The 27,193-nt window shown below is 44.4% G+C and overlaps 1 protein-coding gene across 22 annotated transcripts in view; it reads right to left on the bottom strand.

Moving 5' to 3' along the window:
- The window catches only part of TMCC1 (transmembrane and coiled-coil domain family 1), a 152,808-nt gene that overhangs the window by 78,537 nt on the left and 47,078 nt on the right, over positions 1 to 27,193 (bottom strand). For 16 of the 22 annotated variants that reach the window (XM_067002936.1, XM_067002933.1, XM_067002931.1 and 13 more), the window contains 3 exons: positions 19,080 to 19,252; positions 13,602 to 13,847; positions 424 to 480 (listed from right to left, as the gene is read on the bottom strand). Coding sequence is in view for 2 of the 22 variants with exons in the window: in XM_067002942.1 (XP_066859043.1) it covers positions 424 to 429 (6 nt within the window). In the remaining 20 variants the exon portion in view is untranslated. Of the gene's footprint in view, positions 1 to 423; positions 481 to 1,199; positions 1,253 to 13,601; positions 13,848 to 15,657; positions 15,793 to 19,079; positions 19,253 to 25,384; positions 26,495 to 27,193 lie in introns of those variants that run through there. The other 6 variants (XM_067002940.1, XM_048074498.2, XM_067002938.1 and 3 more) reach the window with 6 other exon arrangements.

The raw sequence follows: 27,193 nt of genomic DNA, 5'->3' as shown, positions 1-27,193 counted from the left end.
GTACTAGTACCTAGTTTTGCAGAGAAAGATTTGCTTTACTCATGAACTGTGAATCAGCAGAATAAATTAGCTCATTTATTTATATTAACCACTAGGATTCAAGTTTTGTGCTTGCTTTTTCCACTTATAAAAGCCTTTATATTCTCTGTTTGAGGAAGGAAATGGAGAGCCTTATAGCGTGAAGCTCAGGAATATACATTTCTGATTCGTATGAGAACACAGTATATCAGGAACAAAATTATTAATTCTATATACACAGTCACACTGAGCAGATGTTATAACATTACCACCTCCCAGAACATGCTCATATAGACCTTCATTTGTGCAATTATTTCACAGCAGCAGTGGAAAACAAAGCAGTTAAAAAGAAGAAACTGGCAAAAACAGCATTAGATAACTATGAATATATAAACTAATACTTGCCTCCATCACTTGCCCTTTAGCATGGCTGACATACAGCAGTCCCTCCACTGAACAAAACTGCAAAAAGAAATTGGATATGAGATGCAATTCTTGAAAATGGGAGTAAAGATGTACACAAACAATAAAGTGAGCATGATTCCAACTTCTGGATATTTTTTTAAATGCAAGTGCATGCAAGTGCCAGGCTACTTTAAATTCTTTCAAGTAACTGAAGGGATACAAATATAACTGAAGTTAAAACCAAATTTTACAGGATAATCAAGAAGTTCTTGTGAAGAAACATTTTCTCTTGGGATTTATGGCCACCTGGATGTACTGGAGGCACAGCTAGATTTCAGGGTAGAGCCTTCAAGGTCAGGCTGGTCTGTACCAATTTTATTTTCTCCTCCTGTTCAGTCATTCAAATGTTCCAGGCACGGGTCAAGCAGGTTGCTCTTGTTTACCTCGAGTTCACCTAGCAGGACACGAGAATTGCGAGCACTTTGAAATACGAGTGCCTTTCCGCTCACTTGACAAGGAAGCTTGCGTAAGGGCCTCTGTGACCCTGGCTGAGCTGCCAGCTGTGCTCACTAGCAATCTCCGCCAGCAGGCAAGAGAACAACCAGTGTCCACCACAGCAGTAACACCCACGCAGCGCCGCTCCCTAACGACAGGGGACTGACACATGGCCATGCAGCTTGGACGCGCCAAGCCCCCCGTACGCAGGTGCGATAAAGGGCCCAGTCACCACCTCAACGCAGAACGAGCGCAGAAGGATTGCAAAGTCTGAGGCCAACCTGGGCAAAGCACACCGCTCCCAAGGACACCATCCTGGCTTTGCTGTCCTTTCCTAGAGAAGGGGACAAAATATTCCAAGAGCATTTTGACAATCTGTTTAAGATTCCTGTGACGAGGCCAAGGTAAGGACGGACACTTGTTAGAGGAACACGACAGAGGATGACAACAGACAGCTGGGAACAGATGTGCTGTCTGCATTTCTCTCGACAGACTCCTGGGAGAGCTGCGATACTCTAAAACAGCTAAATCGGAGCGATTTTCCGAAGACAATCGGTTACTCAACTAGCTATTGAAAACTGATGGGTCTGTCTGGTGTGGGACAGGCATCCTTGGTACTCTCATAAACCTGCCAAAAGATAAGTGTGATGTTTGATCTTTTTTGTGTGTGAAGGAATATTTACCTATAGGCAAACAAAATATGATTCACTTACAGCTAACCACTAAAATATGTTGGTGCCTTCTATGAAGGCTCTATTTTCAGTAGTGATCTAGAGATAAGCCATGGAAACAGGTAGTTACCGGACACTTTAGCTGTTAAACTTTTATGTACACAATGTTATTTGAGCTTTTTTGAGAACAAGCCAAGATTGTGACTGAAGCTTTGGTCACCCACAGAGATTGAATTTGGCAATCGGTTAGAGCTTCCAAAAGGAAAAGCCTCGATCATAAGGAAGCCAACCACAATCGGACTCTTCTGGGCAGTTTTAGCAAAGCTGAGAGCATTAGGAGGTCAGGGTGAAACACCGTCTTTCCAACAGAGATCAAATTCCCCGTGCTGCAGGGCACAGAAGCACACAATAACAAACTGCTGCTCTCCAAACTGCATCTATTCTTTAACATAGGACTTTAAATTTTAGGGCTCTTATTTACGTGCATTATTATATATTACAGAACAAATACAAAACAAGCTTCAGAATACATCAGCGCTTAGCAGAATATTACAAGACTGCACAACTGGAGGATTTTGACCATTTTATTACATATTGGATTCTCACCTCCAGAAAGACTGCAGAGAAAGAAAATGTTAACAACACACACTGAAACAGTATGCTAGAATGAGACAAGTGATGAAAGCAAATATGAAGAACTTATAAAAAAGATGGAGGGAAGACAAATGAAACCATTTTGTTGAACAAGATCTTGACATAGAAGTTACATTTCTATAATAGTTTCTGTAGCAAAGTAAGCACAGCAGGCAATTGTTAAGAGACGAGGTACCACTACCATAAATTTGTAGCCATTCAACTTTTTTTTTTTTAATATATAAAAGTTTAAATATTATTTTTTACTTTTATGTACTGTAAGAGCTTCCAACAATTGGGTCTTCATAGACATGCCCTACAGCACTATGGGTTACTTCTAAGAAAAAAAATGAACTTTGAAATCGGCATTGAAACAACTCAGAGCTAGCTTGTTTGCAATTGGAGTACTTGTTACAGATTCAAACAGTATAGAACCATAGAAATTGGGAAAGAAAAATTGTTTTCAATAAAAAGATTCTGCCTTCTAATATCTACTATTTGTGCAGTATTTAAGCATCCCTAATCCTTAACATTAACTTTCCAGTACAATTACCTAAGGAACTCTCACATTTGTTTTATTCCATAAACAAGTCAGGTTAGTAACTCATCACAGAGTTGTAGACCACAGTTAGCAGGGATCTTATGTAGGAAACGATTACTATTTCTCCTATTTAGCAAATCAGAAATACTTTTGTTTGTCCTGAGGAAAAACGACTTTTAGGAAAAAAAAAAAACAACAATCTGAATTTGAGAAATCCCAGATCGTTTTGAGAAACTCATCCTGAAATGGATTCTGTATCAAGTCAAACAATTTAGCCAGAAAAACTAGAGGAGCAATAGTCACATACTGGAAAACAACGTATCATGGGAACCCTGGCAACAGCAACAAGCAGCAGAGCAAATAAGGATGGAAAGCTCTGGGTGTTCACAAGTAATCCCTTAAAAACGAGGAACTCGAGAGAAACCAGAACGGGTGTAATCTTCAAGGGACTGAGGTTTGGAGAACATTCAGAGAGGAAGATGACAATGACAGAGTAAATAATTTGACCCAGAACAACAACTGGATAGTAGCACGACTACCCAATATCAGGAGAAATTCTTTTTCTTCGATTTTTACCCAAATTCTTCACTCTTAGTTTAAAAAAAAAAAAGTCATAGTATCTAAATGAATAAATAAAACTGAAGTAGTAATTAAATATAATAGCTGAGATGGCAGCAGAAAAAAGTTAATAAGGGCCCCAAAACAACACTATCTTGAATGGAAAGAACATCAACAGTTTTCTAGACAGAATTCATCCTCCCCCTCCAAAATTCATGCAGGAAAAGACTTAACTAAACTCTAGTGAAGCTCCAAAAAAACCAAGGGACAACAACTATACCTTTGCCCCACACCTCGCCATAACCCTGACAATGAAGGTGCAGGAAAATAAATGGAGTATGGCTGAAAGAACAAATGGAAGGACAAAAATGGGATGATTCAAACTAAACAATGGAGCTGGGAGATGAGGAAAGAATTGCTTGGAGTACATGCAATGTGAACCAAACCTCTGTTTAAGCTCTGCACCTAGGAATTTAGAAAAGGGCAACAGCCCAAAGCCAGCTACACTGCTAGACACAGTAAGGAGTGGCAGGCAGCATGCCCCAAGACATTCAGTGAATTAACCCACAGTGCTTTGGGTAAGGCGCCTGCACCACTCCACAGAGCGAGACAGGAGGTACCAGATGGAGAGAAACTGCCACTTTAATAGGAACAAGGGACACACAGCAAAGCAAGAAACCTATAGCCTGTTTTTTAAGCCAACTGTACAGTGCTACAGATCAAAAAGAACACAGTAAGATAGACGTAGGTTTTACTGATTTCTGCCTGAATATTTCCCTAAATCCTCCAACCTGTTCCCAACATTACCCAGATGTCAAGATGCCATCTCTGCTATCCTTGCTCTCCCTTCTCATACCACAGATGCAACAGGAACAGAGACATCATAGGTCAACCTGGCTTTGTCAGTTTTGTTATGAAAACTTCAGCAAGTCAGTCTCTGAGCCCGGTATTTTCCAGTATGCAAAGTTACGGTATTCCATAACGGTGAGACTGTGGGGCAACGTTACTGCTTCTGCAGTTTAGCAGAGTTTGTTGTTCTCCCTCCTTAGAAAGCACTGGCTTTCTTTAAAGCACCCTGATGAAATTCTTCGCTATATAGTTTATTGATAGGTTTACATTACCATAGCAGGTGAATAATCTATGTATTTACCCTTGGAATGCTCCTACATTGCATTGCAGTACTATTACTTCCCTCATTTTCAGATGAAAAAGCAAAACGCAACGGTCAAGTGGCTTACTGTTATCTAAGACCTTTGGAGCATAGAACCAGCAAACTTAACACTTAGTAAGGGTAATGCCACACCTACACCATCTCTCACTGCTGCCACCTTCTGACTTGCTTATGGGCAGGTAGTGTTTAGTACTACATCTGGAGCCTCCCACAATCACTTTAAAAATAACCTTTCTGGCAAAGGCTACGCACAGGTTATTTTCCACTGAATTAATACCTCAAGAAAGCTAAATCAAGGTTAAAGAAAGACTTAACTAGATGCTTGCAGCTTTAAGAACTGTTTGTCAAAACACGCCACAGTTCATTATTTGAAGAAAATGCTTTAATCGGTTTTCACTGTTGCAGGGATATATAAGCAGCACAGAAATTTTCTACTTTCAGTGCAACGGAGCCAATCGTTTCACCAATGTGGTTGAGAACAGCTATGGAAGTACTTCCTTCATAGTCAGAAGCCTATATTTAGTGCTGCACTGAGCAGTACAACAATGAAAAGAGCCTACCTTCAAATACCAAATTAATTACACACATACAAAGGTGAACAGGAATAATTCAGTTTCTTTTACCTTACTCCTCTTTAAAGAAATCATTCATTGAAACAGATTTTACTCCTTGAAGCATTTCATTTTTTTTTTCTGCGGCCAGTTGCACTCCTAATATCCACTAATATCCACTTCTGCATGCACTATTTGCATTATCTGGATCAGATTTTCCAGCCTCTCGAAAAATACATTACTAGGCCACGCCAAACATTTTGGCAGTACTTCTTCAGGAGAGAAAAGAGTGGGGGTAGAGAGAAAGCTCAAAGTTGCTCTTACTCTCATTGCCTGTCTTTCAGGAGATGCTGCTACTTTCAATGTGTCAAAGCTGACTCAAATGTCATGAACAAGTAAATCACAAAGACTGGGAACTGGAAGGAAAATACATGTATTTCCAAGAGAAGATAAAAGGTTACACTACAACTATTTTGGGCATTACAGAGAGGAATAAGCATACTAGTCAAACAGATGGTGTCTCATTTTAACTCCTCGCAGATTCATATGCAACAATACCAGCACAGAGGCTGGCCAGATTTAAGACCTCCAGTTTTAAAAAGAAAGCTTTATTCCAAGCCTGAAGTTATAAGAGGGTTAATGCATGTTAAATTAGCAGGCTTGTGAAGATGGATATCACCTACCACCAACCCACGCTACGTGCGATTTTAACATGTGCTTTTATCCCTGAATCTCGGAAAGCATCGCATTTACTTTGACTTGTGAAAGAAGAAAGTAGAACTAACCTGGCACAGAGTAGTAAAATACTCCCCCTGATGACTCAAAAACAGTATTCATTCTCTGATCTTTCAGCAGTGTTGACTTGACTTACTGGTATTAAAAGACGGATCAAAGGAAATTTTCACTTGGCTCAGCAAAATCATGCTTTTTCTATTGATTCAGCTGCTTTTAGTATCATACTTATGAAAGCTTTCCACTGACATATAGCATTACATTAGCTAAAAAGTAGAAACTTAGACTTTAAATAATTTACGAAGACTAACTCAACCATATTTGAACACAAAATGGGAAAAAGTCCTCTAACCCAGACCACTGGTAACCATCTCTGTACTTTCACCCCAGATCTTCAGCACGTCTGCTCTAACCACTGTCTAACCACTCTCCACAAAGCTGGAGTCAAAAGAAGCAATATCCATCTTGTATGTGATAGCTGCCTTCATGCTGTTGAGAAAGATACCCAAAAAGCTTTACTCTGTCTAAAGACCATTGTCATTAAAAAACACCTGCTTGCTGCAAAACCTGGCAGCTTATTGCATTAGTATTACTTAAAACGAGACACAAAACAGGCAGGACAAAAATTCTGATCAGAGGGTAACAGGACTCATTAACAAACCAGTGGCTTACACTGCTTTACCACTTCCAAACTTTCATATGCATGATACGACAGTTTCATCCCTTCTCTTCAGAAAGCGATTTTCTTTACAGATTTTTTTTTTCAAGTGAACTGGTCTGGGGAGCTTTTAATTAAGTGCAACTCTTAAAAACTTTATTAATATAACTGTAATGGCCTTTATCTGGGGCTGCTTTTTTTAAACATTTTTCTTCTCCAATTGAATATAAGTCCCTCCCTGCAGCGCTACAAAGATGTCCGGTTGTGCCCATTAAACACTGCCCAGACTCCCTCAGACAACATTTGACGGACTGGGAGAACCTAGCAGAAAGACTACCCTATCTACACCTCCTTACCTACACTCATTCCTAAGAACCTGCTACCAGATGCTGACAGGAATAGGATACAAGTGTAATATATTTTTAACCTGACTCATTACAGCCAGTTTTGTAAATCTCAGTTATCTCAAGCACAGTTTGAGACAAGGAACACTGAGTATGCATGTGCCCCACCAGGCAGAAATAGTGGCAAACTAGCCCCCACACCTCAGGAACACAGACCGACTAGGGTCACAAGTACCTGTCCTAAAGTGCACAGGCCTATTGCCAGACCTCTAAAAAGTTTCTGCACTTCTTTAGAGCAAAGGAAGGGACCCAAAGTAGCAACGACTCACCATTACAGCACAAAAGCATGCATTTGGGAACAGTGCTTAGTGTTTGCTGTAGATGCAACTGTTGCTGTATGAAACCTGTGGCTTAATGCTTTGTTGATTAAACATGAACATGTGTATTCGAAACATAATGCGGTTTGTTTTTTTAGTTTTGCACTAATATGAGACACTTTTAGCCCAAGTTTTGATATATCAAAGGTATGATCGTTGTTCCATATTTACTTTTAACCACCTTTCTTGGCATGGATGTAATGAGTATTTCACTGCAAGGTCAAATAAATTCAACTTCAGCTGACTAGTTTTGAAAATGCTTTTTAAAGAACTAAAGGACTATACTTCCTAGACTCAAGCAATAAAAATACTGATGCCCACCCATAGCCCTCTACTTCCAGTAGATTCAATTATGCTTTTTTAGAGAATACACAAATTTCATAAATGCTGCACAGCTAAGCAGCCACACACACAAATATGCTAGCTCTTCAATATCCACCTCCACAACCTCAGCCACTCAGGTATACAGAAATCGTGCTCGACAACTTGCTTGCCAATGGGAATTGAGCAGTCATGCATTTACAGCCTCAGCCAAAAACCAGAACATTTCCTCCCACATTCATGGCAGAGTCCACATGAAAAAAAAAAATACACAAATACACCCAAGACAACACAGAAATGGATTTGTTTGAAATAAGTCTCAGGTTTACCTACCACTAAGGAAATGGATTATAACCAGATCCTAAACCAAGCAAGAACAAGGTGCTTGGTTCCTGAACTTTTGTTCAACTTGGTTTCCACCAGAACTCCCAAGTCACTCTCTACAGAATTGCCTTCCAGCTGGCCAGGCCCCTCAGCCTATACTGATGGATGGGGAAGTTCCTCCCACAGTGCAAACAGCCATTTCGTGGAAATGCTTAAACTGCTATTTTCAAGCACAGCCTCACTGGACACAGCAGTTATCCAGTCTTGAGATCATCCAGTCAGTGATAACAGGATCAATAACTGTACTCAATCACAATCCTAATGCAAAGCATGAAGACAAAACATCTCAGCCAGTAAGTCAATATGAATACATGAGGAAACAACTGAAATCCCGAACACCTCCAAATCACGGGTTTTCTTAAGCCATCTCCATCAGTAACACAGATCCCTATCTGGGGGACTATTACAAATGGAGAAACATCACTCCAGTCAGCTATTCCCTTTTATCTCTTCTAATAGGACAAAGATACACTTCTTAGGATGCAACATGGTACTAAGTTTCTGTGGTAGCCTATGAAATCAAATAACTTACTCAGTACTGCTTAAGGGTATAACTTACATAAGGTCTATACCATGTTATGAACTGCAATATTATAGAGAAGCATTTAGATTAGCTAGGTACTAGGAGAGTCCCACTGCATTACCCACCAACAAGCAGATGAAATTACTCTGCCAGCCCAAGAATAGGCTCTAACAATCCTGTCTTTAACCATTACCTGTAAGAGCTAATAAAGAGCTAACGCTGAATTAGTAATATATAACAAATGACGACTGATTGACTTCTAGTGAGGGACTGAATGAGGCGACACCTCCGGCACCAATCACACACACGTTGGTCTTCCTCACAAATCCGGCGTGAGGTCTCTGGCCCTAGTGGAGCACAGTTGTTCTCAATCTAAAAGCTGCCATCCTCACGGCAACTGAAGAGGGTTAGAGACAGCAATACTGCTTTCCTTTCTGAAACACATGCTTAACTTTTCGAAGTCTCTTATATAGCCTGCCCACAGAGGAGAAAACCCATGCTATACCAGCACTTCCTTAATAACCTTGCACTAAAAAAGTAGGTCAGCAAAAGCAACAGCGGTTCACAGCTGGTTCCTGAAGTTTGTTAAAGTAGAAGCATTTTTTTAAAAAAGTAAAGGGGTAAAGATCCTCCTCCAGGTTTCACAACCATCAGCGCCTAGAGCCATTCTCTCTGCAAGTATATTGTTTTACTTTGCAATAAGTAGAAACTGCCTGCAAAGACCACGCCAAAATTCATTGTTGGTACAGCCTCATACCAAGCTCCAGTCAACTTCCAGCTGATTTATTGCCGTCTCCACAAACACACAAAAAATCATGAGAAATGGCTAAAGTTGCTGCACGATAGTTTCTCCCCTTTTCGATGAATGTCCATGCTCTCACCTTTTTCTTCAGCAAACACCTAAAAAATGACGGAGGAAGACTTCCTCGATGGAAGGTATGCTTCATTGGTCTACTCAATTCCCTAACTCTGTTCTTTAAACTGATCTAAACTTTAAAAATAAAACTAGGTTAGGAACCAGAGCATGGGGACTAGGAAAAAACTTAGCTTGGGAACAATTCCTTCACTCATTTTAGCAGCAACCAAAAAACACATCTGACTATTACGGAATTTGTTGGAATTTCTGTTTACACGAACATTTAAAGGCTTACTTGGGCGAACTACCTGGAGAATAGACACAGCATGCTGAGAAGAGTAGAAGAGGTCTGAAACTAGCGGTTATCGGAACATGCCATGAAAATGGACGCACTCCCAGCAAGTGACAGACACCATAAGAAAAGAACCCTAAATAGGTATGTTTCTTTACAGAACTAGGGGAGTTCCTAAACCTAGCAGAGTATTTAGAACTGGCATCTTCCAGGCTGCCAGGGCTACATCTGAACAGATCCTAAAAATTAATGAATGCCTTCAAGTGTTTCCCTGGGAGTGTCATCTGCGACACACACACATTTTGCTTTTTCAAAAAAATGTTTCCTTAGACTGCCTCAGCTACACCAGACTCCTCTTAGAGAGGAGAGCTTGGGACACTGATAAAGGAGTTAAACCAACACTAAAACTAGTTTGTTTTTCCCCCCACAAGCTGGAATTAATACCTGAAGCATTTAAATGACTTTGCCAAACCAGAACCAAAACTTAACACCCAGTTACTCTTCCAGAACAAACCGTCTGAAAACCAACACCCACAGTACAAGTGTGAGCAGGATGAAAACTGCCCTGCAGACCAGAAAGCTGCAGTTTGTCACAGCCTTTCCAGCCCCACCACACTGCAACAAGCCCTTGCTGCTGTGCCATAGCATCATTCTACAGACCCATCAGCCTGACTTCTCACGGGTATTCACTGCAAACTAACCAAGCTGCTGCTCCAGAAGACTCGCATGCTCTTCCACAGAAAAGGGGAAAAAAAAAAAGCTAATTAACATCCACGGAGCCATACCAACCTGGGCTTTCCCTTTGCAAAAACACAGCTATGTCTTGCTTTTGAGACCTATTTGTGTTGACCTTGCACTTGGCATAAGCACGAACACACCCATTTGTCAGGTCTGCAGTGAGCTGTGGCTCCCATGCCCCAGCACTGGTGTGGAGAGGTTCAGCTGGAAACCCAGCTCACTGCCCCAGCATTAAGGAGCTAAAACCAGATAGCAGCGCTCAGGTGCAGCACGAACAGCATGCCAGTACAAACAGAAAAGCAAAAGACTGGAGCTAGAGGTTATCCCAGCTGAAACCCTGCATTGTGAAGGATCTTAACGGCCACGCACCCTGAAATTTCCATCAAAAATGCTGTCGTGTCACTGAGTCAGTCAGCCACTCTTGGCCTGAATCAGGTAAGTTCAGCTATAACAGACCCTGAATAAAAGCTGCCTTTTTTTTTTTTTCATTTCTCCAATTTTAATCATTATTCAGCCTCAGACTTCGTGCAATGCACTGTGTCACTGCTCCTTACCAACAGGACAAGCGATATTACTTCTCACTGCTATTACCCACTGAAGCATAAGATGCTTGTTCAACTCTCTCCCACAGGCAGTGATTTACAAACACGAAGCCTCTATGGGTCTGCTACTTCCACTGATCCCAGAAAAGACTACAGTCTTTCTACTCCACACCAACATACCCAGAGACCATAAAAAGCACGTTTATTTGCTAACAGGACAATCGCCATGGCAACTACCTTCCAGGAAAATCACAGTCAACAAGTCCAGGACAAAAAACCAAGCCTAGAAAGCATTTATTAAGGGAGACCAATCAGCACGCGCAAATCTGAGAAATATGGAAATTTGCTAGATTTCTCTCTGAAGAAACCACAAGTGGAGGTGTCTGCAAAATTCTCACCACAACCCATCATGCAAGTTGAACCAGTGACACTACCACCTGTCTCAACATCTCAGTGCCCTTTAGCATTCTTAGAAGTTTTTTTGTCCCCTTTTAGGGTAGTTTTAGAGCAACATTTCTCTAGCGTACAAATTCACCTTTCAGGCCATCTATTTATGCCAAAAGAAAATTTTATTTTATACTCAAATTCATTGCCATTCTACACATTAACATTCGCTATTAGTCATATGAAATTGAATAATGAAAATACAGTTATTGCAAATAAAACAATGATTTTCATGAAATTGAGTGTTCTAAAAAGGTAGATCAATCTCATCTTACAGACAAGGAAACAAAAGTAACTTGATTAGGGATGTGTCAAACAATCTACGTTATTTTACCAATATTCAGAGACTAAAAATTGTTCATTTAAATATTTTTCACAGAACAACAGCATTTTTGGGCAACGTGCATCAATTTTGACTGATGGAATTACAAAGACCGTAGCTTATTTATATATGATTAAAATGGCACCTAGTTTAAAGAATACAAAACAAATCCCTAATCCAAGTCCCCGCTACACTATCTAAAACACACACTAAGATACGGACAGCTCTGCAAACTATTTCACTAGTGTGTTTCTCCAGTTTTCATGAAACCAGGTCACGGGAAACAGCGACTTTTCTGCCAAATGGTATTTTAGTATAGTACCATAGACAAATAGCAATGCCCAGGCCAGACTGAGGAACCCCTCTGAAGATTCTTGCAATAAGTTCCGCCCACATATAATGGAGAAATTTAACAAGCTACCACCTGTAGATCCTAACTCTGCTTGCAGGGGAACAACAGGAGGGATAACTGCAGCCATGAGAAGGGTCCCCTTCTCAACAACAGCGCACCGTCAGCCCTATTTTATTCAGTCCACTTTGTGTTCCCCTTACAGGAACAGTAACATTGTATCATTAAGGCAGGCAGGTTAAGTCAGTCCCTTCCTCCTGTACCATCTCCCCTTCGGTCAATGGAGCTCATGAATGAAAGCTGTTAAGAAAAGCTTGTCTACTGAAGACACGTTGTGCAGCTGCAGAGCATGCCAGAGTACTCAGTCAAGTATCTGCTTTCAGCACATCAGTTTTCATTAAAAAAAGACTAATGAATAGTCCACTCTTCTATAAAACTGAGATGTTTGTCTGACTTTCACTGTAACCTGTAATTAATTGATAGACTGCCGTGGCCCAGAAATATTAGCATGAACACCTACATCCCACGGGAGAGACATTTCCAAGTAGTTTATGAAAGAGCAAATAGTATCAACGCACACTAACCTCTTTCAAGCCGACACAGAAGAGATTAGCTGACCTCCTCATTCCAGCTTTAGAATTCAATGTGAAATTACAGCTAAAAGCCTTAAGATAAAATACAGCTGAGCAAACTGGCAAATGTTCTGCAATTCTTAAACAGGAAAGTTTCTCCATCTTCCGTTACCTGGGCGTGACAAAGCTGTACAGCCACAGAGTGAAGTCGCAGCTTTGCTAGTTTGTACATTACAGGCAGATCGCTCTGAGACTGTTGCTGTGAGTTGCTACACACCTGCCTCACAAGTAGGTATTTCAAACCTCCGAATACTCTGCAGTGTATTACAAACTCCTAAGCAAGTTACACAGAGCAAAAGATTATTGTGCTGTGACTGCGCGCAGGAAGGCAAGCAAGCCCTGCTTCACTTCTAGTCTTCTCCAGAGACGCTTTCCAATTCAAGGCAGCTATCTTAAAACTTGATCTGAAAGCTTTCTCTTTACCTAACCAGAGAAATCACCAATGTCTCCCAAGTGCATTTCACTGACTATTTAATGTTTGTCAAATGCTCAGAAGAAGAAATCTACAGAGCTTCATAGCATTTGAGAACTGAACGGTAAAGCAATGAAGGCTCAGGTCATACACCACAAGCAGACTGCTCTTCTGAAAGGCACCTTTCAAGGATTCCTATGGCAGGTTCAAATGAGGTCAACTGCCATACAATGCCAGCTGGATATGCTGGTGCTTGCATGGTCTCACTGTACACGTGTGTACTCCATTGATCTACACTGTTACTCATAGAAGCTTTAGCAATCTGAATCAAGAAAACGTACACCTGGAGTTATCTGCCCCCTCTAATCAGATGGTCTTTTCTTTCCACGTCTTCCCACCTTGACTCCCTCCTTCTCCAACGTGTGAGAATAAACATAGTTTACCAAAAGGCAGCAGGGAGCCCAAGTTCCAAGAACTTGTATTCTGTTCAGATATCATACTTTTATAAGGCTTTGTTACTTCCCACTCTTGGGCAGACTGAGTAAAGTTGCGTTCCCCAAACACATTTATTCCCGACTTCAATAGCATACTTTGATTATCCATTTGTTATAAGATATAGTAGGCATACGTACCTTGAAATTGCTCAGACTCGCTCGTCTCTTTGCATAGATATGCTCACAGTTGTGATCCAAATGTCCTCAATAAAGATCTATTTTCAAAAATACTTTGAAATATAAATTCCACAGGAAATAGGAAATTCAGAGGAGGGAGGGAGATATGATTTGTTGGCTTTACATTTGCAGACAGCTGCATTTAGTAGCGCAGGTCATTTTCAGAGTAAATCTTGGCAACAAAACTTCTTTGTAGAGGAGAAGGACCTGTCAAAATTAATAAGTATAGTAAGAAAACCCACCAACATCTGATCAGCAACAGAACAGCACCACAGATCCAGTCTCCTCCAGAGGGCAATCAACTCTTATTTGAAAGACTGCGTTCCTACTTGCTTTGACACGTTTAGTATCAGAGTCCAGTAAGTGGTAGGTCTAATAGATGCTGTCAGAAAATAAACTTTCTAAAGCCAGCACTCATACTGACACCAAAGCTGGAAATGAGTAACATTTCTGAAGGAAAAATAAAATGCAGCTAGTAGTATATCTGAGTTAGATGCTGCTTTCAGTTAGTGGATTGTTAGTTCCAATCAAATAAAACGTGAGTGATCTCCAACCATGACAGAGAGCTTCTTAAAAAAAAATCAGGTGGTACACGTGGTTTCACGTGGTACATGCTGGGGGGAAAACTAATAAAAAAAATCAAATGACAAAACACTTCAAAAAAAATGGCACAAAAGCCTTACATCCCCATTTATTTTTCTTAGGCAAAATCTAGACAAAGTAGATCTTCCTCCATCTACAAGTTGCTTCCATATATTGAAATACTTCTAGATGGCTTGAGAGGATTTATCTTGGAACTGAAGCAGACGCAGGCGGATACGATACTCCACCAAACCAGCCTATTTGGCCCAGGTACACTGCGGGACCACGGCAGTCGCAGAACAGCGGAAGTCCCGCAAGCTGGAGGGCCCTGTTCTCCACAGACACAGGAGACAAGAGCTCCCCAGCACTGAGAGAACAGCCCCCCGGGCTACCACACCCGGCTTCCTTCCCCTCCTCACGTTTCCAGGTGCATCCCCAGACGTGCATCGTCCTACCGACTAAACGCGAAGCCGCCCACTGATCTTGCTGAGGACAGGACCAGCAGCAAGGACAGCACAACTGCCCCACAAACTGGGAGGACTGTATCGCACCGGCCCGGGCTCACAGCGTTACCACCTCAGTGCTCACGCCTGTAGCCCAGACGTGCCTTACGAAAGGGTCGCAGCCCGCAGAGACGCTGGGTTTGAGGCGACGGCCCCTGACACAGAGGTGGTTGCATCGCTCCCCTCTACGCCTCCGCTGGGACCTTCAGCTCACAGCTTTACATCTCCGGTCCCCCAAGGGGCCTCCCTCGCCCTTCCTGCAGGGACGGGGATGCCGCCGCACGGGCTTTGGCTATTTCTTACGAACGCACAGCGGGAACTTCTGGTAACGGCGCCAGCCTCAGGCCCAGGCCTCACGTCCCCACGCGGCGCTGACGCCGCGGCTCTACCCGCGGGGCTCCCTGCTCTGAAGGCCCGCTCCTGGGAGCCCCCTCTGAGGAAGGCAGCGGGCGGGCTCCCCTGCGCACCGGCCTAAGGAAACCGACCCCGGACACCTCGCCACGGGCAGCTGGCGGAGCCGGCCGGGATGAGGCCGGGTCGGCGCCGCCGAATCGCTCGAACAAAGGAGCGGCGCACCGGCGGGCCGCCAGGAGCCCCCGCTGCCCCGGCCCCGCCGCTGCCGGCGCCAGCCCCGAGGCCGCCGGGAGGCGGCCCCGGCCCCGGCCCGGCCGCCCGCCCGGCCGCCCCCGGCCCACCGCGCCCCGGCCCGTTGGCCCGCGAGCTCCCGCCGGCCGCAGCGGGGGCGGCCCCGGGGCGGCTGGGCCGCGGCCGCGGAGCGAGGGGCGGCGGCCGGGAGGGCGGCGGAGCGCGGCCCGACAGCGGCGGGGGCGGGCGGAGAGCCGAGCCCGGCCCGGCCCGGCACGCGGGGGCCGCCTCAGCCGCGCGCCGCCCCGCGGCCGGCCGCTCGGTGCCGCGCCCCGTCCCGCACTCACCGGCCGAGCGCGGCGCCCCCGCTGCGCCGCCGGGGCTGCCCCATCGCCGCGCGCCGCCACACCGCTCGCACCGGCCGCGCGCGACGTCAGCGCGCAGCGGCGTCGCCGGCGGGGGCGGGACCACGCGAGGCCGCGGCCCCGCCCCGCCCCGCCCGCCTCTGCGGCTGCGCGCTGGGGGCGGTGGCTCCCCCGCCCTGCGACCGCCTCCCGGCAGCGCGCGGAGGGGCCGGGCCGGCCCCGGGGAGCCACCGCCCCGGGAGGTGCCGGCGCCCGGCGCCCGGCTGCGGGTCGGCTCCTGGCCGCCGCCGCGCCCCGAGCAGCGCCGGGGGAACCGCAGCAAAACCTCCGAACCGTCGGCCCCGCGGTGCGGGTGCGGCAGGGCGCCTGCACCGCCTGCCGCCGCCCCGCCGCGAGGAAGCCTCGGGAGCGGCCGGCCGTTACGCTGGGCGTGATCCGCCGCCTGCCGGGGGCATCTCGGGGGCTTAAAATGCCCCGGTGCCACCGCAGCGGGACTCGGGTTACCACAGAACGCGAGGGCGCGCACCAGCTCCCGGGCCCCGCGACCGGGGACGGGCAGAGAGCCGCCGGGCGCATCCACCGCCTCCGCGCTCGCGCCGCGCGTTCCCGTGGGCCCTGTGAGGTGCCCACCTGGTGCCGCTGCCGCCGCCAGCAGCGCTGGCTGGGCCGCCTCAGCGGTCCCTCGGACTGAGCGCTTGCAGCTCTGAGCCCGAGCGAGCCCGTACCCCCGCTGCGGGACGCTGCCCGCACCAGAGAACGTGAAAGCTTCAGGTGATTGCGGGCTGCCTCCTGCTGGGTGCCTGGGCGGGCCGAGGTCCGACAGCTACCTGTGACCGTGCTTGGAATTTGATTTGACACATCTGCTACCGTTCCAAGATGAAGAATCACTCCCTCTTGGAGATGAGACGAGCGCTTCTGAAGCTAGGGTCCTACCCAGAATGCGCTTGCCATTTCCTAATAAACACTTGCCTGAGAGTAGACCAATACTTAGGCCTCCCCAGATCATTTCAGCACATTGCCCAGCACCTCGTGGAAGCAGGCTGTACAAAATATGCTGCCATCCACCAGGTAAGACTGAAGTCACTGCTGGGATGACTCCACAAATCCCCATTGCCATGCCTGTCCTGGTTTCAGCCTGCTCACCTGTGTTCTTTCCTTCCATTTTCCTCCACCTTTCTGAGAAGAAAATGATCTTAATACTGAGCAATGGAGCCCAACAGGAAACTGTGCAGATGTGAGGGGCAGATGGGATTTGACCTTTGCTCAGCAAAGGGATGTCTCTGTGGCAGAGATGCTCTGAGAAGATACCAAAGAGCAGGATCTCAAGGAGACTGCTTCCGCTGACCTGATGATTGCTCTTCATCTGTACACAAATGTGATCGAGGGTGACTGTGCTTGTGTATTTTTAGTAGGCTGCACCCTCTCCAGAATTTGATTCGATGAAAAAATTACCTTGATCTGTGTTTGTCTGATGCAATTGATGTATTTAGCTGCAAAAAGTTGGAATCTATACAATTTGACTGTTTTATTTCAAACCAGCACTCATTACCTTTTACATTTTTTCCCCCTTAAAGATCAAGAATTAACGAACACAAGCCAATATCTTTCCCACCCAAGTCCCTTCCTTACCCCTCCCAGCTCTCTTTTCTCTCCCCATTCCTCCCCCAGTTCACACTCTCAAGTGTGACCTGAACTTAGAGCAACGCCCTGGCTGTGACATGCCCGGGTGTACATGGAAGACAAGAGCTGCATGCTGAATTCAAGCACTGCCACTTGAAGTTACAGTCACAGGGTGTGCAGAGAGGACATGGATCCAGACATGGCAAGAAAACCTAAAGGAAAGAAGGAAGAGATGGGGAATCTTTGTCTGCTGAAGTGAATATACACCACTGACCCAGTCAGAGCCCTGCTGAGGAGTGTGATTGTGATGGATTTATCATCTGTCAAGGGTCCCGCTCTCCTCACTGCCCTCCTCCGATGCTTCAATGGTCAAATAAGCCTTATGCCTTCCCATAAACAACTGGTCATCTAAGGTCTGTCCAGGCATTGCACAATTTCTAGGGTCTAGGAACAAGTCCAATTTATTTAAAGTTGAGAGGAACTTTGTGCCTTCCCCAATCTCCTAAAAGCACTTTGCAGAACCAGTAAGAGGTCTTTTAAAGTTTCTCTTCAAACCTTTGTTACAGGTTTTTACCCCTCCTCCTTTTCAAAGGTGAATAACCAAACACTGGAATCTTGTGTCAGCACATGAAAACCAGAAAGGGAGAATGACCAAACAAAAAGTGAACCAGACCACCTGAATTTCACTGCCTAACTTCAGAGAAGTATTCTATGTAAATGAACAGCATATATGGTCAAAATTATATTCAGTGTTTACTAATAAGAAATATACAAATAAATGTCTAGTGTTAGATCTCCAGTTGTCATTAAACACAAAAGTAAAAACCACAACATAGTAAGAACATCAGATTCAAAAATTCACAGGTAATCTGTCGTTTTAGGCGTCCACAGAAGTGATGAAGTAGGAAGCCTAGGAAGTAACTTAAGTGCAACTATCCCTCCCTGCAGAGACTGGGTATTGATGTTTTGGCCTAGTAGTTATAGATATTCTTTATACATCTTTTAATGGGTCTTTCTGCAATATTTTTCTACATATTTTATCTTGAATTGTATAACATGTTTTCAAAAAATATTTTATATTTAGTAACTCAAAGAGGCTTTTACTTCTAACATACAAACAAATACACAGGGAATGGCTTTTATATCACAGCTTTGGAGCATCTTCTCTGTTTTTGTTTGTTTGTTTGTTTTTGTGTTTTTTTTTTTTTCAGAACAGCTGAAGCCAAAGGAGGTCAGTATCTTTGCAAGCCTGACAACACAATGTGTTTGTGCATGCACAATTCAGATCTGTCAAACTATGTGTACCTATGGACAGCACCCAACACTTATTACAGAGACTTCTGTTTTGGACACTTACTTGAACTATTGCTGTAATAGAACTCTAGAGTTTCAGGCAATCAATGTGCGAACGTAAAATGAGTTCACTCCTCGCAACGGAGAAAACATTTTGGGGCTCACTGGTCCCTGTCCAACACAGTGTCTTGTGCCAGTGCAAACTGGATGCAAAATAAGCATAGCAATTACATTTCTGAGCTGGTGGCATTCAGCACAGCTCTTAATTAATGCTCATTTGCACAGGAAGTTCCTGTGACGGACCATTGGTTCAAATAGGATGCAAGAGGATGAAGTTGGGATAAAACACCAGAACAAACAGATTTCATGGAGCTGAAATTGAGGAGGGCCTCTGTGCTTTCATGAATTGATTTTGATTCCTGCAGGAGAAAAAAACAGCTTGTGAACTAGTTAGATTTGCCTTTCTGTACCTTCCCCAAAATATTACTTACACTATCCTGGTCAGTTCTTATGATACCATCCTTGGTTTGTTAGCCAGGCCCTTCAGTAAGATGAGAGTCCCCAGTCCTGTAGATACAGACCACTGTGCCTCCACATGCTTTCTTGGTCCTGTCCTTGTACAATTTTTCTTAAGGGAGTTGCTGGGAAGAACCTGAGTAACAGACTGAAGACAAGGACATGAAATAACCAGGTGATTATAATGGACTGATAGATTACATTCAGATTAAGCCTTAGTTCTTCAATCTCCAGTCTCTATAGAAACTAACCCTGCCTGACTGCTGGGATACCATTCCAGAAACAGCAGCAGGCATCAGCTATACTGCTGGAGATGGTGACTAAAGGCCATGAGTTACCCTGGGAGTTTGTTACAGAGAAAGACACAGCTCAGGAGGGCAGATTGGGTTAGAATGATGAAAAACCTTTGCTGATCTGACCTAGAAAAGTGTTCCTTTTAATTCAGCATCAACTCTCACGGAGGCCTTATAGCAACAACCATGAGCTTGTTTTGTGGCTGTCGTCCTCCTGAAATCTGTTTCCCTTTATATTCAGAAGCCAATTTCATTCACTTTTGCATATGTAGGAGACATGTCTGCAACACAGATGTCTCCTTATATGCAGGCAATATAATTCAGTTCTGCACTGCTCTCACAATGAGAGGATTATTATTTTTGTATGTATAAATGGATGTGTGGGGATAGGGTTTGGAATGATTCTGGGCAAAAGGAGAAAAAATGACATTTTTAGTGGTCATAAACAATTTCCAATATGTTGCAAGGGTTTCTTGTAATGTTTGGATGCCAGACAGCTCAAAGCACACTCAGCACAGGCCTGCTTGGCCATCACTTGGAGCAAACCTTCTGGCTTCGGTGTTAGACAAGGAAGTTTTCAAGTTGTTTGACTCCCAGCTTTGTAGAGCAAGTGACTCTTGCTCAAAGCTTAGACCATATCCCCTGCAGTGCGGGTGAGCTTGGTAGAGTACGCCCCATTTAGTTTAGTGCCGTCTGTCTTTACGGTATCAAGTGGTTCACAAACAAGTTGGACCATGGTCCAGAGAAGATCCCATTGTCACATGCCCCATGGGTAATGGGAGGCGTAAGACAACCCCAGCCCCAGGACATGGTAGGAGGTGGCTCTGCAGTGAAGGACCTGGGGGTCTTGGTGGACACCAAGCTGAACCCGGGGGAGCAGTGAGTCCTTGCCGCTAAGAAAGGTAATGGTATTCTCGGCTGCATTGGGCTGCATTTGCTGTCTTTCCGGCAGCTCGAGGGAGGTGATCCTTCCCCTGTACTCAGCATTCATGAGGCTGCACCTGGAGCACCATGTCCAGTTCTGGGTCCCTCAGTACAAAAGGGACATGGACATACTAGGAAGAGTCCAACATAGGTCCAGAAAGATGATGAAGACACCGGAGCACCTCTCCTATGTGGAGAGGCCAAGAGAGCTGAGACTGCTCAGCCTGCAGAAAAGGAGGCTCAGGGGGATCTTATCAAGGTCAATAAATACTGGTGCTGGCATTGTTCCTTCCCAGGTGCAGGACTTTGCACAGGGAAGCCGGCTTTAGTTACAGGGGAGCTGGCCTCAGCCAGCACAGCCAGCTGAACTGGAAACAGAGTTTCTGTTCAGTCTTGCAGCTGCACAGACAAAAGCAAGGGGAAAAAAAAAACCAGTAGCCAGGGCCCTGCAAAGGGTTGCAATACAGCTGTTGTTACAACCAGGCAGAATATTGCCCTCCAAAGTCCTGTCCTTGCCTTTGTCTTTGGATGGAGCATACAGATGATACCAGTGGTGCTCTGGGGCCAGCAGGCCCAGGACAGGCCTTCCCAAGGGACACACTGGCCTGCTCTGGGCCATCCTGGATGACACTTGCCAGACAGGCACTTCTGGCAATAAATACTTGGACGAGTGTCAACCTTCTGGAGCCAGAATTTCCTTCTGGGTTCTGTCTTATGGAAGGAAACCTGGGCAGCCCTGCCAGGGGTGGAAGAAATACTGCAACTGATGTGGTGATAGATGGGGCTGGGCTTGAAGGTTTCTTCCCACACGGTTTGACCACACTCTACGACACCTACTCTGTAGTAGTAATTACTGCAGTTATCCCAAAGTCTTTAACTGGTTGACACCACAATATCTGAGTTTCTCCTCCTCACTCTTTTCTCCGTTATTCCCTTGTTTGGTAGATACCACTTGAAAAACCCTGGTAAGACACCGGTCTTCAGAAAATAAATGACCTCCTGATGACTTCAGTGGCTTCTTTTCCACAGTCAGGCTACTCTGAGCTGTGGTCTTGTCAGATTTGCTAGGTAGAACAAGGAAAAGCAGTGATACTTGGACTGGAGATGTCTAGGAAAATACATGCTGGATGACTGAGCACCTGACACTTCCCTTAGAGTCAAGCCAAACTCAGTGCCTTGTTCAAACGGCAGGAGGAAGCACTTCTGGCTTGAATTCCTGCCTTTCACATGGGAAAGTAAATCAAAGTCTCTGTTGCTTACAGATAAGAAAGAGGCCCTGAAAATTCATACATATGCTCTTTTTCTGTGACTTACCTGCTATTATTTCAACCGGACTTTGCCTTCTGGATTTGTCAGTCTATTTTTTCTTTTCTGCTATTAGGCATGTGACTGGTCAAAATCAGTGTCTGTGCTGTAGGGGCTCATATGAGGATGGGTATGAACTGTTGCATAGGCACCAACCTTTTTTATGCATGCAGCAAATATAGTTTCATGCAAAATGTTACATGCAAAAAGAATAATTCAAGTAACTCATGTATGCAAGCAAAAAATTTGGCATGTAAATTTATACAACAAAGTAGTGCATAATGAAAGACAGGAGAATAATTTTAAACCTGTTCAGGTTAAATAAGTTGCTGCTCTCTCACAGATTCTACCCACAGCACCATTTTCTCAACAGCAGGAATAGACTGCATCCCTTGAAAATAAGAAATAAAGTAGAACACTGAGCCTTGCCTGAAAATACAACAGCAACTGCTTTGGCATATCTTTTAAACTTCCATTGGCATGCTCTGACACAAATGTCAGCAGTCATAACAATGTTCCTTTTGTTATCATGACAGAAGTATAAAGTGCTGAACTGCAAAGCACACCAAAAAAAAAAAGGGGGGGGGGGGGGGGGAGTTATCCTGCAGGGCTTAACTGAAAGCAGGCCATCAACTTGAAAGTATAGAAGGCATGACAGGGATCAGGCATTCGATAAGAGGATTTTTACAAATACACACGTGATTTCAGTGATTTCATAGCAAAATGACACCTGTTAATTGGGTAAATCTGGAAAGACTGGCTAACGTAGGAGGTAAGTCTCTCCGAGACTGTTCCACTGGAAACTAGGACACAGGAAGACCCAAATACCAATTCAGAGAGAGACTAGGTCATCTCAGATCAGTGCTTAGGGCAGTACCGGATCCTAGGAAAGGCCTCCTGGAGGAAGTTAGGACTCTGTTTAAGATGTGGACTTCGAACGTACTCAGTAGACTTAGACGTCTCACAGGTAAGATACCAAATGCTGTGGGCAATCTGGATTCATACTGAATGAGATTTAATTTTGCTAGTATTTACTCTTCTAATTCATAGCCATGCAACACAACCTTCCGGAAGGGAGTTTTGTTTGCTTTCAAGGATGAAATGTCAGGTACAACAAGGATCTTCTTCGACCACATACTTATCTAGATTCTTTGTAGCCTATGACTTCAAATGCTATTAGGGATTCTGGATGGCTCCATTTTGGGGTTTACAATATGAAACAGCCTTTAGGAATTTGCTTTGTAGAAGGTAAAGACTCGGGATTTTCTAGCACAAAGGCTTTTTATGGCATCATGGGTTAAGGAAAACAAAACTGCAGGGTAAAATCAGTAATGCCAATCAGTTTATGAATGAAGACATGCATCTGCTCAAAATACTACTGTGAGCATGAGCATCCACTGGAATGGCTTCAAAGCTAGCTTAGACCTCTGATGGGAACCAGAGGTGCAATAAACCAGCATGGACCCCAGGATCAGAAGGGAGATATGAAGCAAGGCTACCTTCATCTAGGTTACCTGTATCAGTGATATCAGGCCAAAATTACCTATGTAGCAGTGTCAGAAACACCAAATTTGGGTACAGATGTAACAGATTTGGAACCAGTGAGGAAAAAGTAATTAAGAGTGGGTCGTTCATTTGGGATGAGTTTGGGCAGAGCACATGCTCCAGCATGTGACATGGTACATACCCCACCATGCAGCAGGCTGTGCTGCTGAGGGACCGACAGCACCAGAGATGGCAGTGGGAAACACCTGTGTTTGGGCCAGGTACTATGTTGGGTGGGACATATTTTTCCCCACAGACACCCACTTAACCTCTATCGCCTCGCCCTCCCATGGAGGAGGGCCTGTCCTCAGAACAGGCACCTTAGTGATATATGCTGCAACACTGCACATGGGGAAAAGGCACCCAGCACTTTGGTACTCCTTGCTTTGAAAGGCACTTGGTTTTAAAAGGTACTCCTTGCTTTGAAACTTCTCAACAAAGAAGAAAACTCTGCAGAAAATAATGGAGCACACTGGGACAACATCAAGTGAATTTCATGCTCCAGAGACTGCAGGGCATGCTGCAAATGCTGTAAATTAAGCCTGATTTCCACGTGGCTTTGCATGTGCAGGAGGCACTGGGGAGAGGGGAGCCAAGAAGTGCATCTATCTCCCTTGAATTGGGTGGCCCTTACGTAGCATGTAAACTCTGCAAGCGCTGGCTAACACATCCTGCTAGGATGTGCTACAGGTGCTCCCTGTGGTGCATAATGATGCCCTCTTCATTACCTCTTGGATTTATTACCCGTAAATCACTAAGGCAGAAGCAAGATTTCTGAAGCAAAGACTACCTAGTGGGAAGACCCTCCCTTGGAGAGAAAGAAAAAGTGACGCTGGATGCGAGAGCAGCACCTTTCCCAGGAGGCAGGACGCAGTGAGTGCTGCGCTTTTCCACAGACTCCCTTCAACATGCACCTTCACCAGCCAAAACCCAGATGAACCCTTCACAGTCTGATGTACCTTTGAAGCTGAGAGACCCTTAAGAGGGCAAAGCATGAAGCCAAAGCATTTTACAGACATCAGTTAAGCCTTTTACTCATTACTTCAACAGAAGTAACGAGAGAGAGAGGGAAAACTTTCTACTGATGGATGTACATCCCAACAAGTGCTCTGTATCCTGCCTGCTCTGTTATGTACTGGGCTGATGCAGAGGAGGTGGCTGTTATGACTTGATTTTGCCTGGCTCAGTCTCCACATGAGAAATCTGGGGACACTTTCCACACCGGCTCTTTCCATTTCACCCAGACAGAAGCTGTCTCTCTCAGAGTGTTCACTTAGAACGGGTTACAGAAGTATGAAGAAGCTGAAGGAATCAAAAATTAATCAAAATTTGTAAAAATGTTTGTATGTGTGGCAAAGTAATTAAAGATCAAAGGGGAATCTCTTCTGCAAAATATTAGTTTAAGAGATTTACATCCTATTTCCCCTCTTGTGTTTAGCAATGACTAACATCTAGGAGGCGTGTGATACCCCCATGATAAACAAAGTCCCAGTTAGGGTAATTAGAGAAAGACTGCAAGTCATCAGTTAAACAAAAGCCCAGTGAAATCATGTTGCTTTGCAACAGAATGAAAATTTTGTGAGCTGCAGCATAACAAAGATGGAGTACAAAACAGAATGTGCACTGATAAAATAGTCACCACTGGAAGAAATTTGAAAGGGGTAGAATTTAAACCTTGTTTTTCTCAGAAGCCAGCTACCAGAATGAGAGAAAATTCTCTTATAAAACAATGGAGTAAATTTTATTAAAACTGTCAAATTACAAAAGGCTAGAAGGATTTTACAGCCAAGAATCAGCAGGCAGTAAAGTGCTTCAAGGGAAATCTTTTCAGGCTAAATCCCAGAAGTCCAGGAATGGTAACAGAGATTTGCTTTGAAATTCCTCAGGACTGGTTCCTCATCAGGGACTCGCTTAGTCCTAGGTACATGTATGAACAGCTTACAAAATCCCAAATCAGAAATTGTTCTTGCACTGATGTGCACAGAGCCACGCCACATTACTGTACTAGTGAGACAGCGGTTTATATTTCAACAATGAGTTCAAACCAAGCTCCAGGTATCATAACACTTCTGTGTTTCAGGCTGGGCTGAGCATTGCATCAAAAATCCATGAGTGCTCGCAAGGCATCTGCAGGAAACAGTGAGAATGAGGTGCACCCAGCTACAACACCAGCATGAAAGCAAAATGCGTGCTGCAAAATGTGAAGCACTTACTGTACTGCAGTGAGATTCCTTCACTGTGTTGTAAGCAAACAGACTTCCAATAAACTCTGCTTCCTGGCTTGCTTCCATAGATCTCAAAGTCAGCAGCTACCTTCAGTTGCAGAAAGCATTCTCTCAAGATCTCCTTCACTCTCGTTCCTCATGGCTCAAGCACCAGAGCACAGCCTCCCAAAGAGCAGGAGAAAACAACAACCCCTTCATTGCCAAACAGACTCTTGGCTCCAACCTCTACGTCTAAGGAGCAGAAAGGGACAGTGATGCCAAGTAGGCTCTGAATGACTACTACGGCTTGAAATGTCTTTAAAAGGTACAACCCATACAGTTTCAGTACATCAGAAACACTCCCAAGCTGGGATGTATTAGAGCAATAGAGTATCCCCAGTTGGGTATTAAAGGGTCTACAATTTGATTTTCTGGCTCTTGTGACTAAATTGTTGCAGCTTTGCTCTTGTGTTGCAGAAATACTAGGGAGCCTTCAATGAAATTACAGCTTGTTATAACTTGAAGGGTGCACTTTACTCTCAGAATAATAGTGTAATGCAATAATGTGACGAAAAATAATGCACTTTCATTTGCAAAGTGCTCTGTCTATTGTAAGTGCTCCAATCCAGCCTAGGAAGTTAATAAAGCAAAAATAATTAATGCAAATAGTAATAAAAAAATAAGCCTTTTCCACATGCCATTTCCAAACAAGTCAGCCTCATATCGATGCTATTGAGCTAGATAAATATGACCAACCTTCTCTGCAGACGAGATGCTGTATTAAAAAAATGTGGCATTGAGCTGAAGGGAAGTTTGAGTTTTTCACAAAGACTAATAATACCTGTAGCTCATGGATGTGCAGAACATCATCCACTTGCCATTCACTAAAGAGGCAGAGAGGGTAGCAAATAATCAGCTAAATACGTAAGAAAGACTGTGGAATTTTTCAAGGAAGTTATTCTGTGTTTTTCCATTAGAGGATCAACAGAGCAATGAGTCACTGGACTAGTTTCTCTGGCTTCAACAGAGTTACAACAACAGATTGATGAACTGTTGGGCTAAAATCACTATTGGCCCCACAGAATGAGGAGGATAGTTTATTTCTGCATTACAACATTCTTTTACGAATCAGTAGGCATGAGAGAGGGGGGGAGATAAAGGAATTTCTCTTTTAATGTTTGTATTTACCAGGGCTTATCCCCTTTTCTTAGCCCTGGTAAAGTTCTACCAAACTGTTAGGCCAGCAGCTTTACAAATAGTTTCCTGAATGGCTCACTTCATTCTCTGGATAGCAGTGTAATGCAACAATACGATGAAAAGTAATACACTTTGATTTTTGAAGTGTTCTGCCTCCTGTAAGCAACCAGAAGCTCCTACACTAAAGGTAAAATCACTAATATCAATGATTAAAAATACAGATCCACTCCATCTGAGGCTCATCAAACAACTGCAACTACTGCAAATAAAAAAAACCACCAGTATTACTAACTTCCTGATGCTGGGAGCGCAAACTTTCAAACTACTGAGCAGTTAAAAAAAAGTCCTTTTGCTGCCCCCAGATGACTTTTTTTGGAGCCATCTCCAGATTCAGTAGCTAAGGAAAGTAAAGGCAAAACTCTCACTGATACCTACAACAAGCAAATAGGGACAGGGAATAAGTGACTGACCAGTTCACAAGGCAAAGACGACCAGCAAATGTCCCAAACCACTTTCCCACAAGCAGAGCTCAGGCAACATGTAACAGGGTTGGCACATTTCCAGGAATGGGGAAGGAAGGGGACCAGCAAAACACATACGGTACGAGGTAATGGTTCTGGA

This window comes from Anser cygnoides, chromosome 10, assembly GCF_040182565.1.
Source record: "Anser cygnoides isolate HZ-2024a breed goose chromosome 10, Taihu_goose_T2T_genome, whole genome shotgun sequence".
In the NCBI taxonomy this organism is placed as follows: domain Eukaryota; kingdom Metazoa; phylum Chordata; class Aves; order Anseriformes; family Anatidae; genus Anser; species Anser cygnoides.
This window is presented reverse-complemented; position numbering and strand designations above follow the sequence as displayed.